General features: G+C 43.4%; 1 protein-coding gene across 2 annotated transcripts; it reads right to left on the reverse strand.

The window, feature by feature from the left end:
• Window positions 1–6,527: 6,527 nt before the first annotated feature.
• On the reverse strand, window positions 6,528–19,925 carry aspdh (aspartate dehydrogenase domain containing). Of its 2 annotated transcripts, XM_072553870.1 has the most exons (8): window positions 19,851–19,925; window positions 18,198–18,297; window positions 17,296–17,440; window positions 12,882–12,966; window positions 10,720–10,869; window positions 10,093–10,319; window positions 9,384–9,541; window positions 6,528–6,649 (listed from the first exon to the last, which is right to left on the reverse strand). In XM_072553870.1, the coding sequence occupies exons 2-8, from the start codon at window positions 18,250–18,252 to the stop codon at window positions 6,612–6,614; spliced, it is 858 nt and encodes a 285-aa protein (XP_072409971.1). In that variant the 5' UTR covers window positions 18,253–18,297; window positions 19,851–19,925; the 3' UTR covers window positions 6,528–6,611. The 2 variants fall into 2 exon arrangements, with proteins under 2 accessions (XP_072409971.1, XP_072409972.1); XM_072553871.1 differs by lacking the exon at window positions 18,198–18,297 and having other exon boundaries at window positions 19,851–19,903.
• Between the last annotated feature and the right edge of the window lie 513 nt (window positions 19,926–20,438).

The raw sequence follows: 20,438 nt of genomic DNA on the forward strand, positions 1-20,438 counted from the left end.
CAAGAGGTTGGAAAGGTCACTGTATGTCACTGTGCCATGTCAATGTCACACTGACCGATTGTGCCAGCAATTTATGCAGCATGTGCTTCAATCGAATAACCATGAGTGAAATTCAAAGGGGAACGGTCCTCAGTGGAATCAAAAGGGACCTACAGTCATTGAATCATAGAGTCATTCACCATGGAAACACACTTTTTGGTCTAACCATTCCATTCTGACCATAATCACAAACTAAACTAATCACCTGTGTTTCATCCATATCCCCCCAACATTTTTTATTCATGGACTTTTCGAAATGTTTCTTAAATGTTATGACTGTACCCGCATCCACCACTTCCTCTGGCAGTTCATTCCACACACCAACCACTGTATTAAAAAAAAAATTACCTTTCCTGTTTTTTTTAGAAATCTCCTTCCTCTCACCTTAAAGGTATGCCTTCTTGACTTGAAATCATCCATCCTAGTCAAAAGTCAGAGATGTGGCTTTGGTCAGTCTGGCAGGTCAAGTGCAACCAGTCCAAGGATTACAGCTACATCGGTCAGAGTGTGGTACAGGCATCATTTTAGGGGATGAGCCAATTTTTCCTGAAATGAGGGAGGGACTCAGTATGACAACAATGATGAAGAGTGACACATGAGCAGGAGACATGATGGAGTGTTCCCAGTGAATGAGTCGGAAAGTGCAGAAGCCAAGAAGGGTCAGTGCATTGGGTGAGAGCAATGTCTCACTTCTCAGGGAGTAAATTTGCAAATGACACTAAGGTCATTAGAGTTGTGGATAGTGCCGAAGGATGTTGTAAGTTTTTGGGGACATAGATAAGCTGCAGAGCTGAGCTCAGAGGTAGCAAATGGACTTTAATTAGAGGAAAAGTGTGAGGTGGTTCACTTTGGAAGGAGCAACAGGAATACAGAGTACTGGGCTAATGGTAAGATTCTTGGTGGTGTAGATGAACAGAGAGATCTCAGTGTCCATCGAATCCCTGAAAGTTGCTCCCCCCCAGGTTGAAAAGGTTGTCAAGTGTCCTGTATGCTTTCTTAACTAAATCGTTAGCCAGTCCTGCTACCTTCATGAATCTGTGGGCAGGTAACTCAAGATTCCTGTTCCTCTGAGCTTTCTAGTAGACTGCCATTCATTGAGTACTCTCTTGTTTTGTTCAGTCTTCCAAAGTGCATGGGAGTACTCTCACATTTCCCAGTACTCTTACATTCCATCTGCCCATCTGACCAAATACATTGATACCCTCCTGTAACCTGAGACCTTCTTCTTCTGTCAACCACCCAGCCAAACTTTGTGTCATTCATAAACTTGCGTACCATCCCCTCCACATTCTCATCTATATTATTTAGAAATCCCACAAACAGTAATGGACTTTGCACTAATCCCTGTGGTACATCATCTAGATACTGGTTCCAGTCACACAAACAGCCTTCTACTATCACCTTCTGCCTCCGGCCATGAAGCCAAGTTTTGATTCAATGCCAAGATACCCTGGAACCCATATGCTTTTATTTTTGTTTTAATCAGTCTTCCATGTGGGTCCTTGTCAAGGCCCTCAATGAAATCCACATAAAGTACACCAATTGCACTAACCTCATCAACACACCTGGTCACCTTATCAAAAACATTCAATCAATATTATTCAGCATGACTTCCTCTGACAAATCCATGCGGAGTATCCCTGAACAAATCTTGCCTTTCTAAATGGAGAAGAGAGTTTTCTCCATGTTTCCCTAGCATTGGTGTGTGACTCACTCGTGTATTATCTCGACCACCCTTCTTAAAAAGTGGAACCACATTAACCATCCTTCTTATCCTGTGGCCAGAGAGAAATTAAAATTTTCAGTCAGGGTTCTGTAATTTCTTCTTTCATCTCCCATATCAATCTGCGATACAACTCATCCAGACCTGGGCATTTGCCCATTTTTAAACCTGCCAAAACCTGCAATGTCTCCTCACTCCCTCTATCAAACTGCTCAAGAACCTCACAGTCTATCATTTTCTTGAGTTGTGGACCGACATGCTCCTTCTCTCGAGTGAAGACAAATGTGAAATGCTCGTTTAATATCCCGCTTAAGTCTTCTAGTTCCATGCACACCTTGTTCCCATGGTCCCACATGGGCCCTATTCTTTCCCTGGTATCCTTTGTCCCCATGAGATACTTGTAGAAACTCCTGGGATTCTCCCTAATCTTGCCCACCAGTGTTTTTTTTTATGCCCTGTCTTTATGCTCCTAATTGCTTTCTTAAGAATGCCACTGCAATTTCTATACTCCACTAGGGCCTCCATTGAATTGCTCCTTTGAGCCTGTCAAAAGCCTTTCTTTTCCTTCTTGTTGAGTCCTGAATAAACTTCAACATTCAGGGTTCTCTGAGTCTGTTACTGTTGCATTTTCACACGAAAGGGACAATGTTAGACCTGTACTTTCACCACTAGTATAGATTTACCCACAAGTAGCTACTTTGGCTCGATCTTGCCTTATTTCAATACAATTTGCCTCCCTCTGAAATGCAGACCATCTTTTTCCTTTTCCTTAACAAATTTACAATTTATTGTGTTGTGGTTATTATTACTAAAATGCTCCCCCACTACCACTGCAAACACCTTCTAAACCTTTTACATTATTTTTATCCCAATTAATGTTAGGAAAGTTGAAATTCCCTACTGTACACCTCAATGAAATGTTGATGTAGCTACTTCTCTATTGGCTCCTGACTGTAACACACTCCCAATAATGTGACTGCTTCCTTTTTATTCCTAAATTGACCCACAAATACTTATTTGAAGACCCTTCCAAGATACTATCCCCCATTTCTACACTAACTGACTCTACCTTCTCTTTCACATCCTCCCTTGTCTTGCCTGAAGATCCTACATCTGAGAATGTTGAGTTGCCAGTCCTGCCCCACCCTCAACCTTGTCTCTGTGTTGGCAACATCACAATTCCATGTGTCAATCCATACCCTTAACTCAACTGTCTTGCCTGTAACAAAGTCAGGAGTCACAAGGTCATAGTCCACCAGGTTTATTTGAAAGCTCAGCTTTAACTATGATCTTGGGTTCATGTTGCATTTCATTTAACCCCACCATTCTATCCTGTGATTGTAAAATCTTCCTTGACACCATCACCTTGATAACTTGTTATGGTCTCTCTACCTTTATTAATTTGTACAGGTTTGGGTTACTTGTTACTTTGGTTAGACCCTCATCATGTGACTCTTATACATATCATGTTATTTCAGCCATTTGGTCTGTCTCTATCACCATCTTATTATTGATTTTATGTAATTATCTCTCTGCCTCAATTAATCAGATCATAGATCAGCCCTTTACTTGCTATTCATAGAACATAGAATGTTACAGCACAGTACAGGCCCTTCGGCCCTTGATGTTGCACCGACCTTAAAATTAATCTGATGTCCATTTAACCTACACCATTCCATTATTATCCATATGTATGCCCAATGCCAATTTAAATGCCCTTAATGTCTGCAAGTCGACTACTGTTGCAGGCAGGCCATTCCACGCCCCTACTACTCTCTGAGTAAAGGAACTACCCCTAATATCTGTCCTAAACCTATCACCTGTCAATTTAAAGCTATGTCCCCTTGTATTAGCCATCACCATCCGAGGAAAAAGGCTCTCGCTGTCCACCCGATCTAACCCTCTGATTATCCTATTCGTCTCAATTAAGTCACCTCTCAACCTCCTTCTCTCCAATGAAAACAGCCTCAGTTTCCTCAGCCTTTCCCCTTAAGACCTTCCTTCCATACCTAATAAATCTTCCTTACACTCTTTCCAAACCTTCCACACTCTTTTTGTAATATGATGACCAGAACTGTACACAACACTCCAGGTGTGGCCTTACCAGTGTCTTGTACAGCTGGAGCATGACTTTGTGCCTCCGAAACTCAATCCCCCTACCAATAAACGCTAAAACACCATATGCCTTCTTAACAACCCTATCAACCTGGGTGGCAACTTTGAGGGATTTATGCACCTTAGCACCAAGATCTCTCTGTTCATCTACACTGTCAAGAATCTTACCATTAGCCCAGTACTCTGCATTCCTGTTACTTCTTCCAAAATAAACCACCTCACACTTTTCTGCATTAATCTTCATTTGCCACTTCTCAGCCCAACTCTGCATCTTATCTATGTCCCTCTTTAACCTGCAACATTTTTCGGCACTATCCACAACTCTGCCTACCTTAGTGTCATCTGCGAATTTAGTAACCCATCCTTCTATGCCCACATCTAGATCTTTTATAAAAATGACAAACAGCAGCGGCCCCTAAACAGATCCTTGCAGCACACCACTCGTAACTGAACTCCAGGATGAATATTTCCCAACAACAACCACTCTCTATCTTCTTTCAGCTAGCCAATTTCTGATCCAAACCGCTAAATCACCTTCAATTCCGAAACTCCGTATTTTGTGCAATAGCCTACTGTGTGGAATCTTGTCAAATGCCTTCCTGAAGTCCCTACACACCACATCAACTACTTTACCTTCATCCACCAGTTTTGTCACCTTGCTGAACTCAGTAAGGTTTGTGAGGCAAGAACTACCCTTCACAAAACTGTGTTGACAATTCATCATCATATTAATCATTTCCAGATGATTATAAATCCTATCTCTTATAACCTTTTCCAACACCTTACTGATAACCCAAGTAAGGCTCACTGGCCTATAATTACCAGGGTTGTCCTGACTCCACTTCTTAAACAAGGCATCAACATTTGCTATCCTTCAGTCTTCTGGCACGACTCCTGTCGATAATAATGACACAAAGATCAAAGCCAAAAGCTCTGCAATCTCCTCCCTGGCTTTCCAGAGAATCCAAGGATAAATCCCATCCAGCCCAGGGAGTCTTACCTATTTTCAGATCTTCCAAAATTGTTAAAACCTCCTCTTTGTCAACTGCAATCCCATCTAATCTAATTCAGCCTTTCGACACTCCACTCACACCACTTGTACTGTCTTTTGGCACTCTGAATTACCTGGAATTATCTTGCAATGATCTTTCTGCCTATAAATTCTGTGCCTTGCGCTTCCCTCCACCTGACAAAGGAGTAGTACTCTGAAAACTTGTGATCGCAAATAAATCTGTTGGACTATAACCTGGCGTCGTGTGACTTCTGACTTTGTCCACCCACTTCCACATCATGGTTACCTATAATACTCATAGCATTAGAGGCCATCTGTCTCACCTTACTCCCTTGAAACTCAACAGAGCTGAACTCCCCTTGCCTTGATTCCTTCACTAAATTAAGCTGTGTCCCTATTGGATGTACACTCTGTGTCCCCTTCCTCCATCAAACTATTGAAAACCCCTCGCAGTAGGAAATCCATCCATCAGGATGTTGGTCACATTCTGGTTCAGGTGTAGACCATCCTACCTGCTTGGGTTCCATCTTCCCCAGAAACAGTCCCAGTGACCCAGGAATCTGAAACCCCCTCTCCTGCACAAACTCTTGAGCAATGCGTTTATTTGCCATGTTGTCCCATTTCTGTCCTCACGAATATGTGGCACCCAGAGTCATCCAAAGATTCCACCGTTTGAGATACTATTTTTAATACACTGCCTAGCTCCCTTATCTCTTCATGCAAGATCTCATCATTTATTCTGCCTATATCATTGGCACTGATGTGTACCAGGCTTCTGTTTTGTCACCCATCCCTTCAAAATGTCCTGCAGCTGCTCAGTGACATCCCTGACCCGGGTACCAGGGAGCTAACACGGCATTCAACAGACACATCTGCAGCTACAGAACTGCCTGTCTGTCTGTTCCCCGAATTAATGAATCAGAATGGACATGAATCTCAACTTTGACTCACAAGAACTTAATCTAGACAGGGCATTATTACATCTGAGAGACTTTGCACCATTTTCTGTTCTTGGACAGGTATCCCGGCTTCTTAAGTAAAATGCATTCCTCAAGAAATATTATTATTTGGTTATTAGGAGGCTGGAAGCTGGAACACGTGTGATTCTCCTCAAATATGCAAGTGAAAAGTAGCTGTGGTCACCAATGACAGGTCAACAATAACGTGCCTAGAGTGCCCCAGTTTTCAAAAGTTATAAAGATTACCTCTGAGCCTTTAGAACCTGTTTCTGTCCCTCCTGTAAGTTGCTCCATTACCCCAGCCCACCGAGGAGTTACCTGAGAGTCTCACTATCACATCCCTTCCGTGGAGAGATTAAGTCAACACATTACTGTGGGCATGGAGTGACAATGTAAACTAGATTGTTTAAGGACAGCAGATTTTTATCCCTCAAGGACATTATCAAAATTATGACAGTCAATGGTAGTTTCATGGCTGAACTCACTGAGAATCGCTTTTAATTCAAATCCACATGCCCCTGCAACAGTGACTAGTATCTCCCAGCGAGTTGAGGACCAATCCCTATTGTTTCACCAAACTCAGGGATACCACTCGCCCATGTATAGGCTCTGAAACATATGCCCCCTGTACAACAAATCTAAGTAAACACAAAGTGAAAAATAGTTTGCAGATGCAGTTTATTATAATTTTGCAAGACAGTTGCACCTCTGAGGACCTGAATGGATGGCTCTGTTCCTCGGCACAGCCAAACTGGATGACTCCTCAACAAAGAAAGAGTTTGCCTCCATGACCTTTACAGTCTAAGGAAAGGGTGATGGGGAGGGTGGAAATGTTAGTGATTCAACAAACAGGTCAAAGTAAATAATCACTCAAGTGCAATTTTCAAGTAAGCTATGTTACTGTTCATGCTCAGAGATGACAATGGCTAAGAGGAAGAATGCTTTTTAATAATTCATGTTTGGACCAGTATATTCCTGTAAGCTCCCCAGTCTTTCCTCGATTTGGTTTATGGACATGGAATAAACTAAGATGCTGAATTCTGGCCAGCTCTCACTCGGCCTATGTTTAGACTCTGAACTATTCATTTTCTCCATCAACCGACAAATCACGCCAGTTATAATACTCAAAGAGCATTTACAGCAAAAGGGAAGCCATTCAGCCCATCATATCAGGCAGAATCCGAAGAGCAGGACAGTCCACGTTTCGAACATGACCTCTTCATCAGAAATGATGAAATAGTGAATTCTTCCTGCTTGAAACGTCGACTCTCCTGCTCCTCGGATGCTGCCTGATCTGCTGTGCTTTTCCAGCACCCACACATTTTGACTCTGATCTCCAGCATCTGCAGTCCTCACTTTCTCCCTTTTAGCCCATCGTGTCTAACAAAGACCTGATGATGTTCATCCTAGTTTCCAGGTTTTGGCATCTATTGTCATAGTTGCCAGAGCAAAAAGTGAAAATCTGAACACTGCTTCATTTTCACAGAGTTTCTGAATGACAACTCTTTCAAGCAGCAAATTCCAGACTCTTGCTGTCCTCTGGGTGAAAATATTTCTCTTCAACTCTCCTCTTAGCCTTCCATCTCTTTCCTTAAATCTATGCCCTTGGTTACTGACTCCTGTCCTGATGGAAAAAGCGCCATCCCATTCACTCTATCTTTGCCCCTCATAATCTTCTACATCTATCAGGTTCCCTCTCAACCGCTGCTGCTCCAAGAGAAACAATCCGAGACAATCCAATCTTTCCTCATAGCACAGCCTCTCCAGCACAGCAAGCATTCTGGTAAATCTCCTCGGAATCCTATCTCCTACAATTCTTTTGAAATGTGTTCTGATTTCACATTTCCCAAAATCGGAGTTTAAAAACCTGAGTGTTGTAAGCTCAACAGAAATCCAGGAGAGGGCAGCATCTGCTCAAAACAGTGCACCATCCCATAGAGACACAAGTCATCCTCAGACAAATAATTTTCAGAATGAGGAGGCCTGACTGGACTCGTAATTAATCTTCGAGGAGAAGATTAATTGGATGCAGCAGGTCAGGCAGCATCCAAGGAGCAGGAGAATCGACGTTTTGGGCATAAGCCCTTCTTCAGGAATGAGGAAAGTGTGTCCAGCAGGCTAAGATAAAAGGTAGGGAGGAGGGACTTGGGGGAGGGGCGTTGGAAATGAGATAGGTGGAAGGAGGCCAAGGTGAGGGTGATAGGCCGGAGTGGGAGTGGGGACGGAGAGGTCAGGAAGAAGATTGCAGGTTAGGAAGGCAGTGCGGAGTTCGAGGGATTTGACTGAGACAAGGTGGGGGGAGGGAAATTGAGGAAACTGGAGAAATCTGAGTTCATCCCTTGTGGTTGGAGGGTTCCTAGGCGGAAGATGAGGCGCTCTTCCTCCAACTGTCGTGTTTCCGTCGCCAGACCATAGCAATACAACGGTTGGAGTAAGAGCGCCTCATCTTCCACCTAGGAACCCTCCAACCACAAGGGATGAACTCAGATTTCTCCAGTTTCCTCATTTCCCCTCCCCCCCACCTTGTCTCAGTCAAATCCCTCGAACTCCGCACTGCCTTCCTAACCTGCAATCTTCTTCCTGACCTCTCCGCCTCCACCCCCACTCCGGCCTATCACCCTCACCTTGGCCTCCTTCCACCTATCTCATTTCCAACGCCCCTCCCCCAAGTCCCTCCTCCCTACCTTTTATCTGAGCCTGCTGGACACACTTTCCTCATTTCTGAAGAAGGGCTGATGCTCGAAACGTCGATTCTCCTGTTCCTTGGATGCTGCCTGACCTGCTGCGCTTTTCCAGCAACACATTTTGGACTCGTAATTACTTTGGCAGAAAGTCGAGGAACTTCTTCACCCAAAAGGTTGTGAATCTGTGGAATTCCCTGCCTGCTGGAGGAGTTAAGGCTACCTTCCTGAATGTTTTTAAGACAAAGACAGCTAGATATTTGAACAGTAAAGGAATGAAGGGTTTCAGTGAGAGTGCGGATAAGTGGAGTTGAATCCACGAAAAGATCAGCCATGACCTTATTGAATGGTGGATTAGGCTACACGAGCCAGCAGGTTTACTCCTGCTCCTAGTTCTTATGTCCTTGCAACACACAATTTGGTCAGTCATTCTCATGCCAGCTCAATGATAAAACAAAGAACAGGCACTTTGACCCACTACGCTGAACAGCTCTTTTCCTGGATCTCTGCAAGTTTTGTTCTCTTAAACCAAGTGTCCAATTTTTAAGAGTTCAGATCGAATCTGATTCTTTGAGTCCTTCAAGGAATTTATTCCAAATCTAACATCCTGCAGGTTCATTTATCAGATGTTTACTTATATGAAACAATCATTACAAATCAAAAAGTTCTTTATTGCCTGTTATATAGTTTGATATATTTTGATGTATGAACGTGTACTGCATAAATGTGACTCACTTGACACTTTATCACAACATCAGGTCTTCCACAAGCTAGTAAAAGAGTTAAGGAGACATTAAGCTGCTCGACCTGTGTTTGAGCAAAGGTCAGAGAGTAATTTACAATCTTGCACTTACTAAGCACACTGCTCCAGAATGAAGTGTAAGTAGCCATGCCTGTCACTTCCCCCACAGGGGCTGGGTTCCTCCGGCTTGTCTTGACTGTAAACTCATGGCCTGAGGACTTGTCTACAGGACCAGTTACTTCAATATCCACAATGTGAAAATTCAATAGGCTGCGGAGTCAGACAGCAAATTTCAATTTATAATAGAAACTCGTTCAAAAGACATGTGAAAATCTTTTGAATACAGTGACCAGTTCAGGTCAGGCATCATATTCAAAACTGTATCCTGTTCCGGACCTTAAGTATTGGTTCCAGGTTTCGTGAGGCTTATACCATCAGACATAGGAGTAGAATTAGGGCCATCAGCCCGTCAGGTCTGCTCTGCATTCAGTGAGGTCACAGCTGATCTGATAATCCTTAACTCCAGTTTCCCATCTTTTTCTGATAATCCTCAATCCCCTTATTGATTAAAAATGTGTCGCCCTCAGTATTGCACACACTTACCAACCCACCTTCATTATCTATTCCATGGTCAAGAATCCCACAGATTCATTCAGATTTGACTATCTGCTCATAATGGTGCAAATCTTATTATTTTGAGGACTAACTTCTGGCTGTTTCCGTGTAATCTACTTCATTAGCAACAACCCTGAGTCTTTCTGAAAGGTCAGCTTGGCTCCCATGTCTTGGAATGAATGTTTGATAATGCAAAAGGTACCTACTCAGGATCAGCCACCAGGCTGCCTTGCACATGGTCAAAGCCCAGAGTGTGTCCGGCCATGGCTGCAGCAGCCATGGTGTTGACATTGTTCGGTGCAAGGTCACACAGGTTCCTCACTGGCCCATCGTACAGCACAACCCGCTGGCCCTTCATGCTTTCTTTCAGCTCCTGGAGGTGACCTCGCAGTTTGAAGCTGTCTGGATGTTTGCTCATTGTCACCTTCAGACCCTGTAGGGATGGGCAACGGTCAACTACCAGTTAAACTTGCCCATTCCGTCCTGCCAAACCATCCTTTTACTTCAGTGCAGTACAAACAGACCATTTTCCAACTTGATGTAACAGGCATAGAGGTCCCTTTGAACGTCCACCTCTACACACACACTCCACATGTAACACACGTTACTCTGAATCTCTATGTTCAGATTGTCACCATCTTCCAATTAGTTCCTTCAGTTGCCTCTGATATTCTTCACACCTTGTAACTTGCTGTGATCAGAACTGCTGCTGGAGTTCTGAGTGACTCAGGAACTTAAGTCAGTTACACTTTAGAAAGATCAGCAAATGTCAACTGTTCTTTGACCCCACTGAGAAACAGTACCTAGTTCCTGTAGACCACTAGTGCTCTCACCTTCAGGGTTCCTCTGTAAGCCATTTTCTGGATATCCTCTGCCCCCCAGAGGGCCCCACTGGGTATGTATAAGGTGTGTCCATATCTGCTTGCCGCCTCTCGACATTTAGTATCGACTCCCAGTTCAGCAAGTGCAGTTGGAGAACCCACCTGTGGGATATAATGCATCATTCCAGTGTGGAAAGCATTGGGAAATGCAATCAATCGGCACCAGGGACACCCCACTAAGTGGGAATATCCCAACTATAGTCTCTCATGTGTTGAAATTTCTCAGTGCCTGGGCGAGAAGCGAGTCTTTTTAACTGTTTAGTTTGTGAAATTGGAAGGTGCAAGCTGTTTTCTTTGAAGTCTTGTTCTTGAAAGATAGAATTTAGAGTACAGAATGAGACCACTCAGCTTGGTAAGCCTGGACCACAGTTCACTATCTGTCTAATTCCTGTGTGTTGTTATTTTCCCACTGATAAAATTGTTGTGTGACATTCCCAGTTCTCATAACTGCCTGGGTGGAAACGTTCTTTCTAAATTGTATTCCCATTGCTCCAGTAGATTCAGGAAATACCCTGTCAATACAGATTCTGAACTGGGACAACGACCATTCGCTATTTACTCTCTGCAGTAAGATATCACTTGCCAAATCTGTCACCCCTTTGGCCTCAAGTTGAACTGGTCTGATTTGAATGGGGTGGTCATTCCCATGTAATGGCTGAAAGTATCCAACAGGGAGCCTCAGTCCAATCCCTGAGGTGTTAACAGTGTCACTGGGAATCAAACACAGGCTCTTGCCTTCAGGAGGCCTATTCCCCCCTCACCGTACAATGGACAGCCATGTCACCTTTGAATGCACTGTCTGGAGTTGTCTCCCTGAAAGTTTCTTCTCTTCACCTCATTTTTCTCCTTGGAAACTCCCACCATGTTGGGTTGCCCTGCTGAACTTCTCCATTTTTAATTCAATGTCATTTCTTGATCCTGCCCTTGTTAAGTGATTTGCAATGTTTCTTTGTTAAAGATCCTTTAAGTTATTGTTGTTATCCATGAGTTGTTCTATATGGAATGGGATCTAAGGTTTTCAATGAGATACAAACAGAGAAGAATTACATTTTTTTCTAGTAAACTGCATTTAGTAAATAAATTAAGAAATTTTTATTGAGGTGTTCAAAATTATGAACAAGAGTGAAGAAGGATAGTCTGAATATTAAAGCAGGGACGTACTTCTGAGGTTCTATAAGGTGCTGGTCAGACCACATTTGGAGGATTGTGCACAGTTTTGGGCCCCATATCTCAGCAAAGATGGACTGTCACTGGAGCGTGTTGAGAGGAGGTTCATGAGATTGGTTCCAGGAATGAAAGGCTTAACGTATGAGGAACATTTGAGAGCTCTGGGCCTGCACTCGACGGAGTTTAGAAGGATGGGGGGCGATGTAATTGAAACTTACAGAATGGCCTGGCCAGAGTGGATGTTGGGAAGATGTTTCCATTGGTAGGAGAGACTAGGACCTAAAGGCATGACCTTAGAGTAAAGGGAAGTTCTTTTCAAACAGAAATAAGGAGAAACGTATTCAGTGGTGAATCTATGGAATTCACTTCCACATAAGGTTGTGGAGGCCAGGTCATTGAATGTATTTAAGAGAGAGATAGATAGGTTCTTGATTTTTAAGGGGATCAAGAGTCACAGGAAGAAGGTGGGGGAACAAGGCTGAGAAAATTATCAGCCATGATTGAGTGGTGGAGCAGACCTGATGACCTGAGTGGCCTAACTTCCATTCCTATGTCTTATGATCTTGTATCAGTAACTAAGGGTCACAGATTCAAGAGAGCTAGGAGTGAAATAAGGAGAAACCTCTTTACTCAGGATTTGGAATGCACTGCTGGGGAGAGTGGTGGAGGTGGACTCTACCAGAGGTTTCAAAAGAGAGAAGAATATATATTTGAAAGTGATGAAGTTAGAGGGCTACGGAGACAGGGCTGGAGAGTTAGATGAGCTGGGTTACTCTTTTGGGCCCTGGTACAGACACAATGGATTGAATGGTCTCCTTCTGTGCTGTAAAATTCTATGATTCTATCTCCCTTCCCAGCCCAACCTTCACTCACAGAATGATCTAGTTTTGGTTTGTGTCCAATTGGCACAAGCGACAGATATGGGCGAACTGGAAAGGCAAACATACCATACAATCCGCATGTTTCAGAAACTCTTCACCGTAGTCCTTTATTATCTGAGGATGAGCTACTTCCACAATGAGGTCAGCACGTCTGGGGAAAAGAAACAGCTAATAACCGTCATCCAAGGGAAAAATGGGAAAACCATCAAACTGCAAACTGCTTCATCACTGGCTTTTCCCATTAACAGGAGAAACTTCATTGTGCAGATAAGAACCTTGGAGCAGGGCAGAGGGAAACAATAACAGTCTATAATGTCACAACACAAATCCCATCAGAACAAGGTAGTAGGCATTGACACCCATGCCCCATCTTTTTCTGGGGACTGAGAACAGAATGCTCTTGGTTGGTTGACCTGGAGATACATTCAACATCACAGGGCCTCCCTCAGTCCAATTCTACTGGTTTTAAATTCAGTATGAAAAAAGATAGTACTGATCAAAAAGTAAAATTCAGGGAGCTAGGGTGGAAGCTGAGAGCGAGAACAGAGTTATCATCTCTGGTTTGTTGCCCGTGCCATGTGCTAGAGAGGCCAGGAATATGGAGAGAGAGGAGTTGAATACATGGGCTACAGGGATAGTGCGGGAGGGAGGATTTCAGATTCCTGGATAATTAGGGCTCTTTCTGAGGAAGGTGGTCTTCACCTGAACCAGAAAGATACCAATATCCTTGGGGGGAAATATGCTAATACTCTTTGGGAGGTTTTAAACTAATTCAGCAGTGGGATGGGGGAACCTAACTTGTACTTCCAGTATATAGGAGGTTAGAGTAGTGAGGTCAGAAATAAGGTTCAAGGTCGAAAGAAGGCACTGACAAGCAAGAAGTTGATTTGAAGTGTCTCTACTTAAACAGCAGGAGCATCCAGCAAAAGGTGGGTGAACGTGCAGCATGGGCTGGTGCCTGGGATTTCAATGTTGGGGCCATTTCAGAGACATGGGGAGAGTAGGGACAGGAATGGTTGTTGCAGATTCGGGGATTTGGATATTTCAGTAAGAAATGGAAAGAAGATAAAAGAGGGAAGGGGGGGTGGTGTCGCATTGTTAGTCAAGGACAGTATTACGGTAGCAGAAAGGACATTTGAGGACTCATCCACTGAGGTCGTGTGAGCTGAGGTTAGAAACAGGAAAGGAGAGGTCACCCTGTTGGGAGCTTTCTGTAGGTCTCCAAATAGAAATGCAGAGGAAAGGATAGCAAAGATGATTCTCGATAGGAGCAAGAGTGACATGGGGTAGTTGTCATAGTTCGAGTACTTTAGATGGGTCAGTTTTTGTCCAATGTGTGCAGGATGGTTTCCTGACACAGAATGTAGACAGGCCAACAAGGGGCGGAGCCACATTGGATTTGGTACTGAATAATGAACCCGGCCAGGTGTTAGACTTGGAGGGAGGTGAGCACTTTGGTGATAGTGACCACAATTCGGTTATGTTTACTTTAGTGAGGGAAAGGGATCGGTATATAATGCGGGACAAGAGTTATTGCTGGGGAAAAGGCAATTATGATGCGATTAGGTGAGATTTAGGATGCCCAGGATGGGGAAGGAAACTGCAGGGGGATGGGCACAATTGAAATGTGGAGCTTTTTCAAGGAATAGCTACTACATGTCTTTGCTCAGTGTCTCCCTGTCAGGCAGGGAGGAAGTTGTCGAGCAAGGGAGCCGTGGTTTAATAAAGAAGTTGAATCTCTTGTCAAGAGGAAGAAGAAGACTTATGTTAGGATGAGATGTGAATGCTCAGTTAGGGCACATGAGAGTTACAAGTTAGCCTGGAAAGACCCAAAGAGAGAGTGAAGGAGAGCCAGGAGGGGACATGAGAAGAAGTCTTTGGCAGATAGGATCAAGGAAAACCCTAAAGCTTTCTATCGGTATATCAGGAATAAAAGAATGACGAGGGTAAGATTAGGGCCAATCAAGGATAGTAGTGGGAAGTTGTGTGAGGAGTCAGAGGAGATAGGGGAAGCGCTAAATGAATTTTTTTTGTCAGTATTCACACTGGAAAAAGACAATGTTGTTGAGGAGAATACTGAGATACAGGCTACTAGACTAGATGGGACTGAGGTTCACAAGGAGGAGGTGTTGGCAATTCTGGAAAATATGGAAATAGGTAAGTCCCCTGGGCCAGATGGGATTTATCCTAGGATTCTCTGGGAAGCCAAGGAGGAGATTACAGAGTCTTTGACCTTGATCTTTATGTCATCGTCAACAGGAAAAGTGCCAGAAGACTGGTGGATAGCAAATGTTATCAAGTCTTGAACGTTGTTCAAGTTAGGGGAATAGAGAAAACCCTGATAATTATAGACAAGGGGGCTTTACTTTGATTGTGGGTAAAGTGTTGGAAAGGGTTATGAGAGATGGGATTTATAATCATCTAGAGATGAATAAGTTGATTAGGGATAGTCAACACGGTTTTGTGAAGTGTAGGTCATATCTCACAAACCTTATTGAGTTCATCAAGAAGGTGACAAAACAGGTAGATGAAGGTAAAGCAGTTGATGTGGTGCATATGGATTTCAGTACGGCATTTGACAAGGTTCTCCATGGTTGGCTATTGCGCAAAATACAGAGGCATGGGATTGAGGGTGATCTAGCAGTTTGGATCAGAAATTGACAAGCTGGAAACAAGACAGGAGGTGGTGGTTGATGGGAAATGTTCATCTTGGAGTTCAGTTACAAGTGGTACGGCTGTTTTGTCATTTTTATAAATGACCTGGATGAGGGCGTAGAAGGATGGGTTAGTAAATTTGCAGAGGACACTAAGGTCAGTAGAGTTGTGGATAGTGCCAAAAGATGTGGGTTACAGAGGGACATGGATAAGCTGCAGAGCTGGGCTGAGAGGTGGCAAATAGAGTTTAATGTGGAAAAGTACTTATACACTTAATGGTAAGGTCAGAGTGAATGTTGCTGAACAAAGAGACCTTGGAGTGCAGGTTCATAGCTCCTTGAAAGTAGAGTCACAGGTAGATAGGATAGTGAAGAAGGCATTTTGTATACTTTCCTTTATTGGCCAGACTATTGAGTACAGGAGTTGGGAGGTCATGTTATGGCTGTACAGGACATTGGTTAGGCCACTGTTGGAATATTGTATGCAATTTTGATCTCCTTCCTGTAAGGAAAAGCTAGGGAACTATAGACCAGTGAGCCTGATGTCAGCAGTGGGTAAGTTGTTGGAGGGGATTCTGAGGAACAGGAAATATGCATTTGGAAACACAAGGGCTGATTAGGGATAGTCAGCAAGGCTTTGTGTTGTGGGAAATCGTGTCTGGCTAACTTGACTGAATCTTTTGAAGAGGTGACAAAGAAGATTGATGAAGGCAGAGTGATGGACATTGTCTATATGGACTTCAACAAAGCATTTAACAAGGTTCCACATAATAGACACGTTAGTGAAGTTAGATCATATGGGATCCAGGGGGAGCTAGCCAATTAGATACAAATTGACTTGAAGGTATGAGACAGAGGTTGGTGGTGGAGGGTTAATTTTTGGACTGGAGACTGTGACGAGTGGGGTGCCACAAGGATTGGTGCTGGATCCATTGCTTTTTTTCATTTACATAAATGAAGTGGATGTGAATATTGGAGGTATAGTTAGTAAATTGGCAGATAACACAAAAATAGGAGGTGTGGTGAAGCAGATTATCTGAGAGCACAGCAGGACCTTGTTCAGAAGGACAAATGGCCTGAGGAATGGAAGATGGAGTTTAATTTTGTTAAATGTGAGGTGCTGCACTTTGGAAAAGTAAACCAGGGTAGGACTTCTACACTCCATGGTCAGGCCCTGGAGAGGTGCTGGTGAACAAAGAGACCTTGGAGTGCAGGTTCATAGTTCCTGAAAGTTACCTTATAGAAACCTCACAGAAGTTCATAAAATCATGATGGGCATGAATAGGGTGAATAGCAAAGATCTTTTTGCCAGGGTAGGGGAGCCCAAAACTAGAGGGTATCAGTTTAAAGTGAGAGGGGAAAGGTTTACAAAGGACCTGAGAGGTAACATTTTCATGCAGAGTGTGGTGTGAATTACAGCCTTTGAAAGGTCTCTGGCTGGAATCATGAATATGCAGGGTTTATGAAGAGGATATGGTTCTGGAAAAGGGAACTAGATCAAACTGGGATGCATGATTGGTGCAGACAAGTGTGGGCTATGCTGCATGACTCTATGGCTTGAAGGTATTGCTCCTATGCTTAGCTTTTCCAGCACCACTCACAGAAAACTCCTTCTCTCCTTCACACAGTGTTCTATCAATTTCCATCTGGCTAATCCAATGTTTTTAACTCCTCTGTTTCTCTCTCTCTCCCATTCATTTGCATGAATCTCTTGCAAATTCTGTAAATGTCTAAGCTGTCCTACTGGAAGCATGAGCAGAGAACCGGCCACAATACTCCAACCGGGGCTATATTATATCGTTTCATATGAAAATGAGCTCACTCACCGCTCAATAAACATGCTGAGATCCTCCAGCTGCATTTCCTTTCGAACTTTCCCTTCCATCTTCTCCTGATTTCTGTTCCACACAAAAGCTAGTTCAAGACCATACAGATGCCCCTTTTCCTCAATCATTTCTGTCAGGTACTGACCTGCAAATGAAGAAAAGTGAAGATTTCGACCGTTTCTACTCCTCTTCAATATCAAGACACATTGCTGTCTTTTCCTTTGGATTTCACCTGAATAGCAGCTGTCCAGAGATTTCACTATAAAGTCACTATTGAGTAGTTCCATTTATCAGGGGACTTATTGATCCTTGAACCATCATTACATACGCAGATATGAATTATCACATTGCTGTTTCAGCAGTGGGAATCGAGAGAGTGTGAGCCAGGGGTCAGCCAGGAAGGACGTTTCAATATAAAATACTTACCTCATGAATCAACAGAGCGAAGGCTGAATGTGAGTGGAAGCAGACACGGGTACTACTGAGTAAGTGAACTAATATATTCAGGCAGTGGCTAAACCTGAAACACTGCACATGCAGCATCTCCCACCTGTCTTCCTCCTCTAACCGAAAAAAAACAGACTCTGTCACAAGTAATGTATTTTGGATGAGTTGTTTCATTGAGAATCTATCTGCTGCTTGGATAAATAGAAAAGATGCCACAGTACTATTTTGAAGAGCAACTTGCCTGGTATCCTGCCTGACTCATATTTATCCCTTCATTAACATTACGTTTAAAAAGCTTTTCTGAACATTATTACTTCTGTGTTTTTGGGAGCATGCTGTGCTCAAACTAACTGACATGATTCTATGAGAGCTTCATTGACAGTGAAATTCCTTGGGAAGTTCTCAGAATGTGAAAGATGGTCTAAAAATGCAAACTGTTCTTTCTTCCGACCTACCTAAGTGACCGAAACCAATGATTCCAATTCTGCGGGATTTCCTCTTGTGGGCCATTGCAGTGTCTGATCCCACTCCTGAAGTTCCTGCTCACCAACTTTCCTGAAAGACACAGGCACAGGATGATGGGAAGGACTTTGTATCTACCCCAAGGCCAGCCACACTTTCCAGGCAAACGCAGCTCTATTCTGTCTCATGTTTGTTGTTTTGAAGTCCCACAATGTCCTGTTAGCTAGGTTGAGGGAGTCCCATTCAATGGTATTGAACTAAAATGACAGTTCAGGCTATTGTCTGAACAGATACAGGGGATCATTTTGTTAACAGTGGCAGATAAAGGCCAGAGAAGGCAATGTTCACTCTGGCCAGTGATTGCTGGAGCTATCAGATCCATATGGTCAAGACCTGCCAGGAGACCACTTCACAAGGTTTCACCCAATTGTTGTGTGTTCAACCTTGCTGTACATAAGTTGACAGCTTCGGCTCTTACATTACCACTGCAAGGACAATGTTTCTGCTAAACTGTGCACATGCAGGGCCACTCACAACAAAATTAAGATGCCAGATAAGTTGGCATGCCATATGCATTGAAACTTTGAGGGAATGTTGATAATTACCTTTCAGTGTTGTAATGTCAAGGTTGAGACACAGTCACAGAGTCTTACAGCACAAAAGGTGATCCCTTTGGCCCATCATGACCACAATGTTCATCAAGCACCAATCTACTCTAATCCCATTTCCTCATATTTAGTCCATAGCCTTGTATGTTTTCGCTTTTTATGTATTCATCTAAACATTTCCTATTTTTGATGTTTCTGCTTTCACCAGTCTTTCAGGCAATGAGATCCAGTTACCCACTGTCCTCTGGGTGAAAATTCTTTACCTTGAATTCTGCCCAAAAGTCCTGCTCTTACTTTGAACCTATGCTTCCTAGTTTTGGCCTCCCCCACCCTGGGAAAAAGACTATGGCCTATTCACTCCACCCATGCCCCTCGTGATTTTATAAACCTCTATAAGGTCACCCCTCAGCCTCCAATACTTCAGGGAAAATAGCCCCAGCCCATTCAGCCTCTCCCTATAGCTCAAATTCTCCAACTCTGGCAACATCTTTGTAAATCTTTTCTGCACCCTCTCAAGTTTGACAATATTTTTCCTGCAGAAGGGCAACCAGAATTGTACGTAGTATTCTAAAGTGGCTTCATCAATGTCCTGTACAGCCGCAACATGACATCCCAACTCCTGTACTCAATGTTCTGACCAAAGAAGGTAAGCGTGCCAAATGCCTTCTTCACCACCATGTCTACCTGCAACTCTATTTTTAAGGAACTATGCAGCTGCATCCCTAGGTTCTCTGTCCGGCAACATTCCCCAGTGCCCTTTCATTAACTGAATAAGTCCTGCCCTGGTTTGCCTTACGGAAATGCACCATCTCACATTTATCTAAATTAAACTCCAGTCATAAAACACCCTTTGACCAGCACTCTCAGCCTCCTGCCATGAAGCTAATTTTGAGTTGTGCAGATTTTTCGTCGACAAGAGAGTCAAGGTTTGTGAGAGTTAGACAGAAGTGTGAAGCTGAGACCACAACCAGATTGCAAATGAACCTGCTGACAGAAGGTATGTCATAAAACACTCAGATTGTCCAGCACAAACCTCACCAATGAAAGATCAGCCTGATTTTCCGAGACTTCAAAATCTCAGTTTCTTTCAGAATCACTGGAACTAAATAGAGGCTTGGAACAGAGGTGGACTTTCACCTGGCGAGTTAATCATAAATTGTTATGGTGAAAGAAGATTGGTCACATGATTTGCTTATTGATCGCCTGCCCCCATCCAGTTTAAAGCAATACCCATATCTTTCTTTGACCATTTCCTTAGTGACTGCTTGAAACCTCTCTGACAGATTCCCAATTCCCATAGATTGTAGTACATAATTTTCTGCCACGCAACCATTCCACATTCCCCACAGTGCACACTCAATCCACACACTTCCTTGTCTCCATCCATTGTTATCATCCATAATCCTCAACACTGGAGCCCCCCAAGGATGTGCTCCCAGCCCCCTACTGTCCTCCCTGTACATCCAAAACTGTGTAGCTAAATTCCAAATGAACATCATCTTCAAGTTTGCTGATGACACCACATGGTAGAATGGATATCGAACAATGATGAGTCAGAATATAGGAAACAGATAGAGGGCTTGGTGTGATGCAATGATGGAAACCTCTCTCTCTTAATGTTGGCAA

This window comes from Chiloscyllium punctatum, chromosome 35 (assembly GCF_047496795.1).
Source record: "Chiloscyllium punctatum isolate Juve2018m chromosome 35, sChiPun1.3, whole genome shotgun sequence".
Lineage (NCBI taxonomy): Eukaryota > Metazoa > Chordata > Chondrichthyes > Orectolobiformes > Hemiscylliidae > Chiloscyllium > Chiloscyllium punctatum.

Bases quoted from the DNA above. Each gene is read 5' to 3' on its own strand.
- aspdh (XM_072553870.1), bottom strand. From the start codon at position 18,252: ATGGCCCACAAGAGGAAATCCCGCAGAATTGGAATCATTGGTTTCGGT. The intron at 17,441-18,197 runs GTAGGTCGGAAG...CTTCATTTGCAG, and splicing joins CATTGGTTTCGGTCACTTAG to GTCAGTACCTGACAGAAATG. The intron at 12,967-17,295 runs GTGAGTGAGCTC...TCTTTTCCCCAG, and splicing joins CTCAGCATGTTTATTGAGCG to ACGTGCTGACCTCATTGTGG.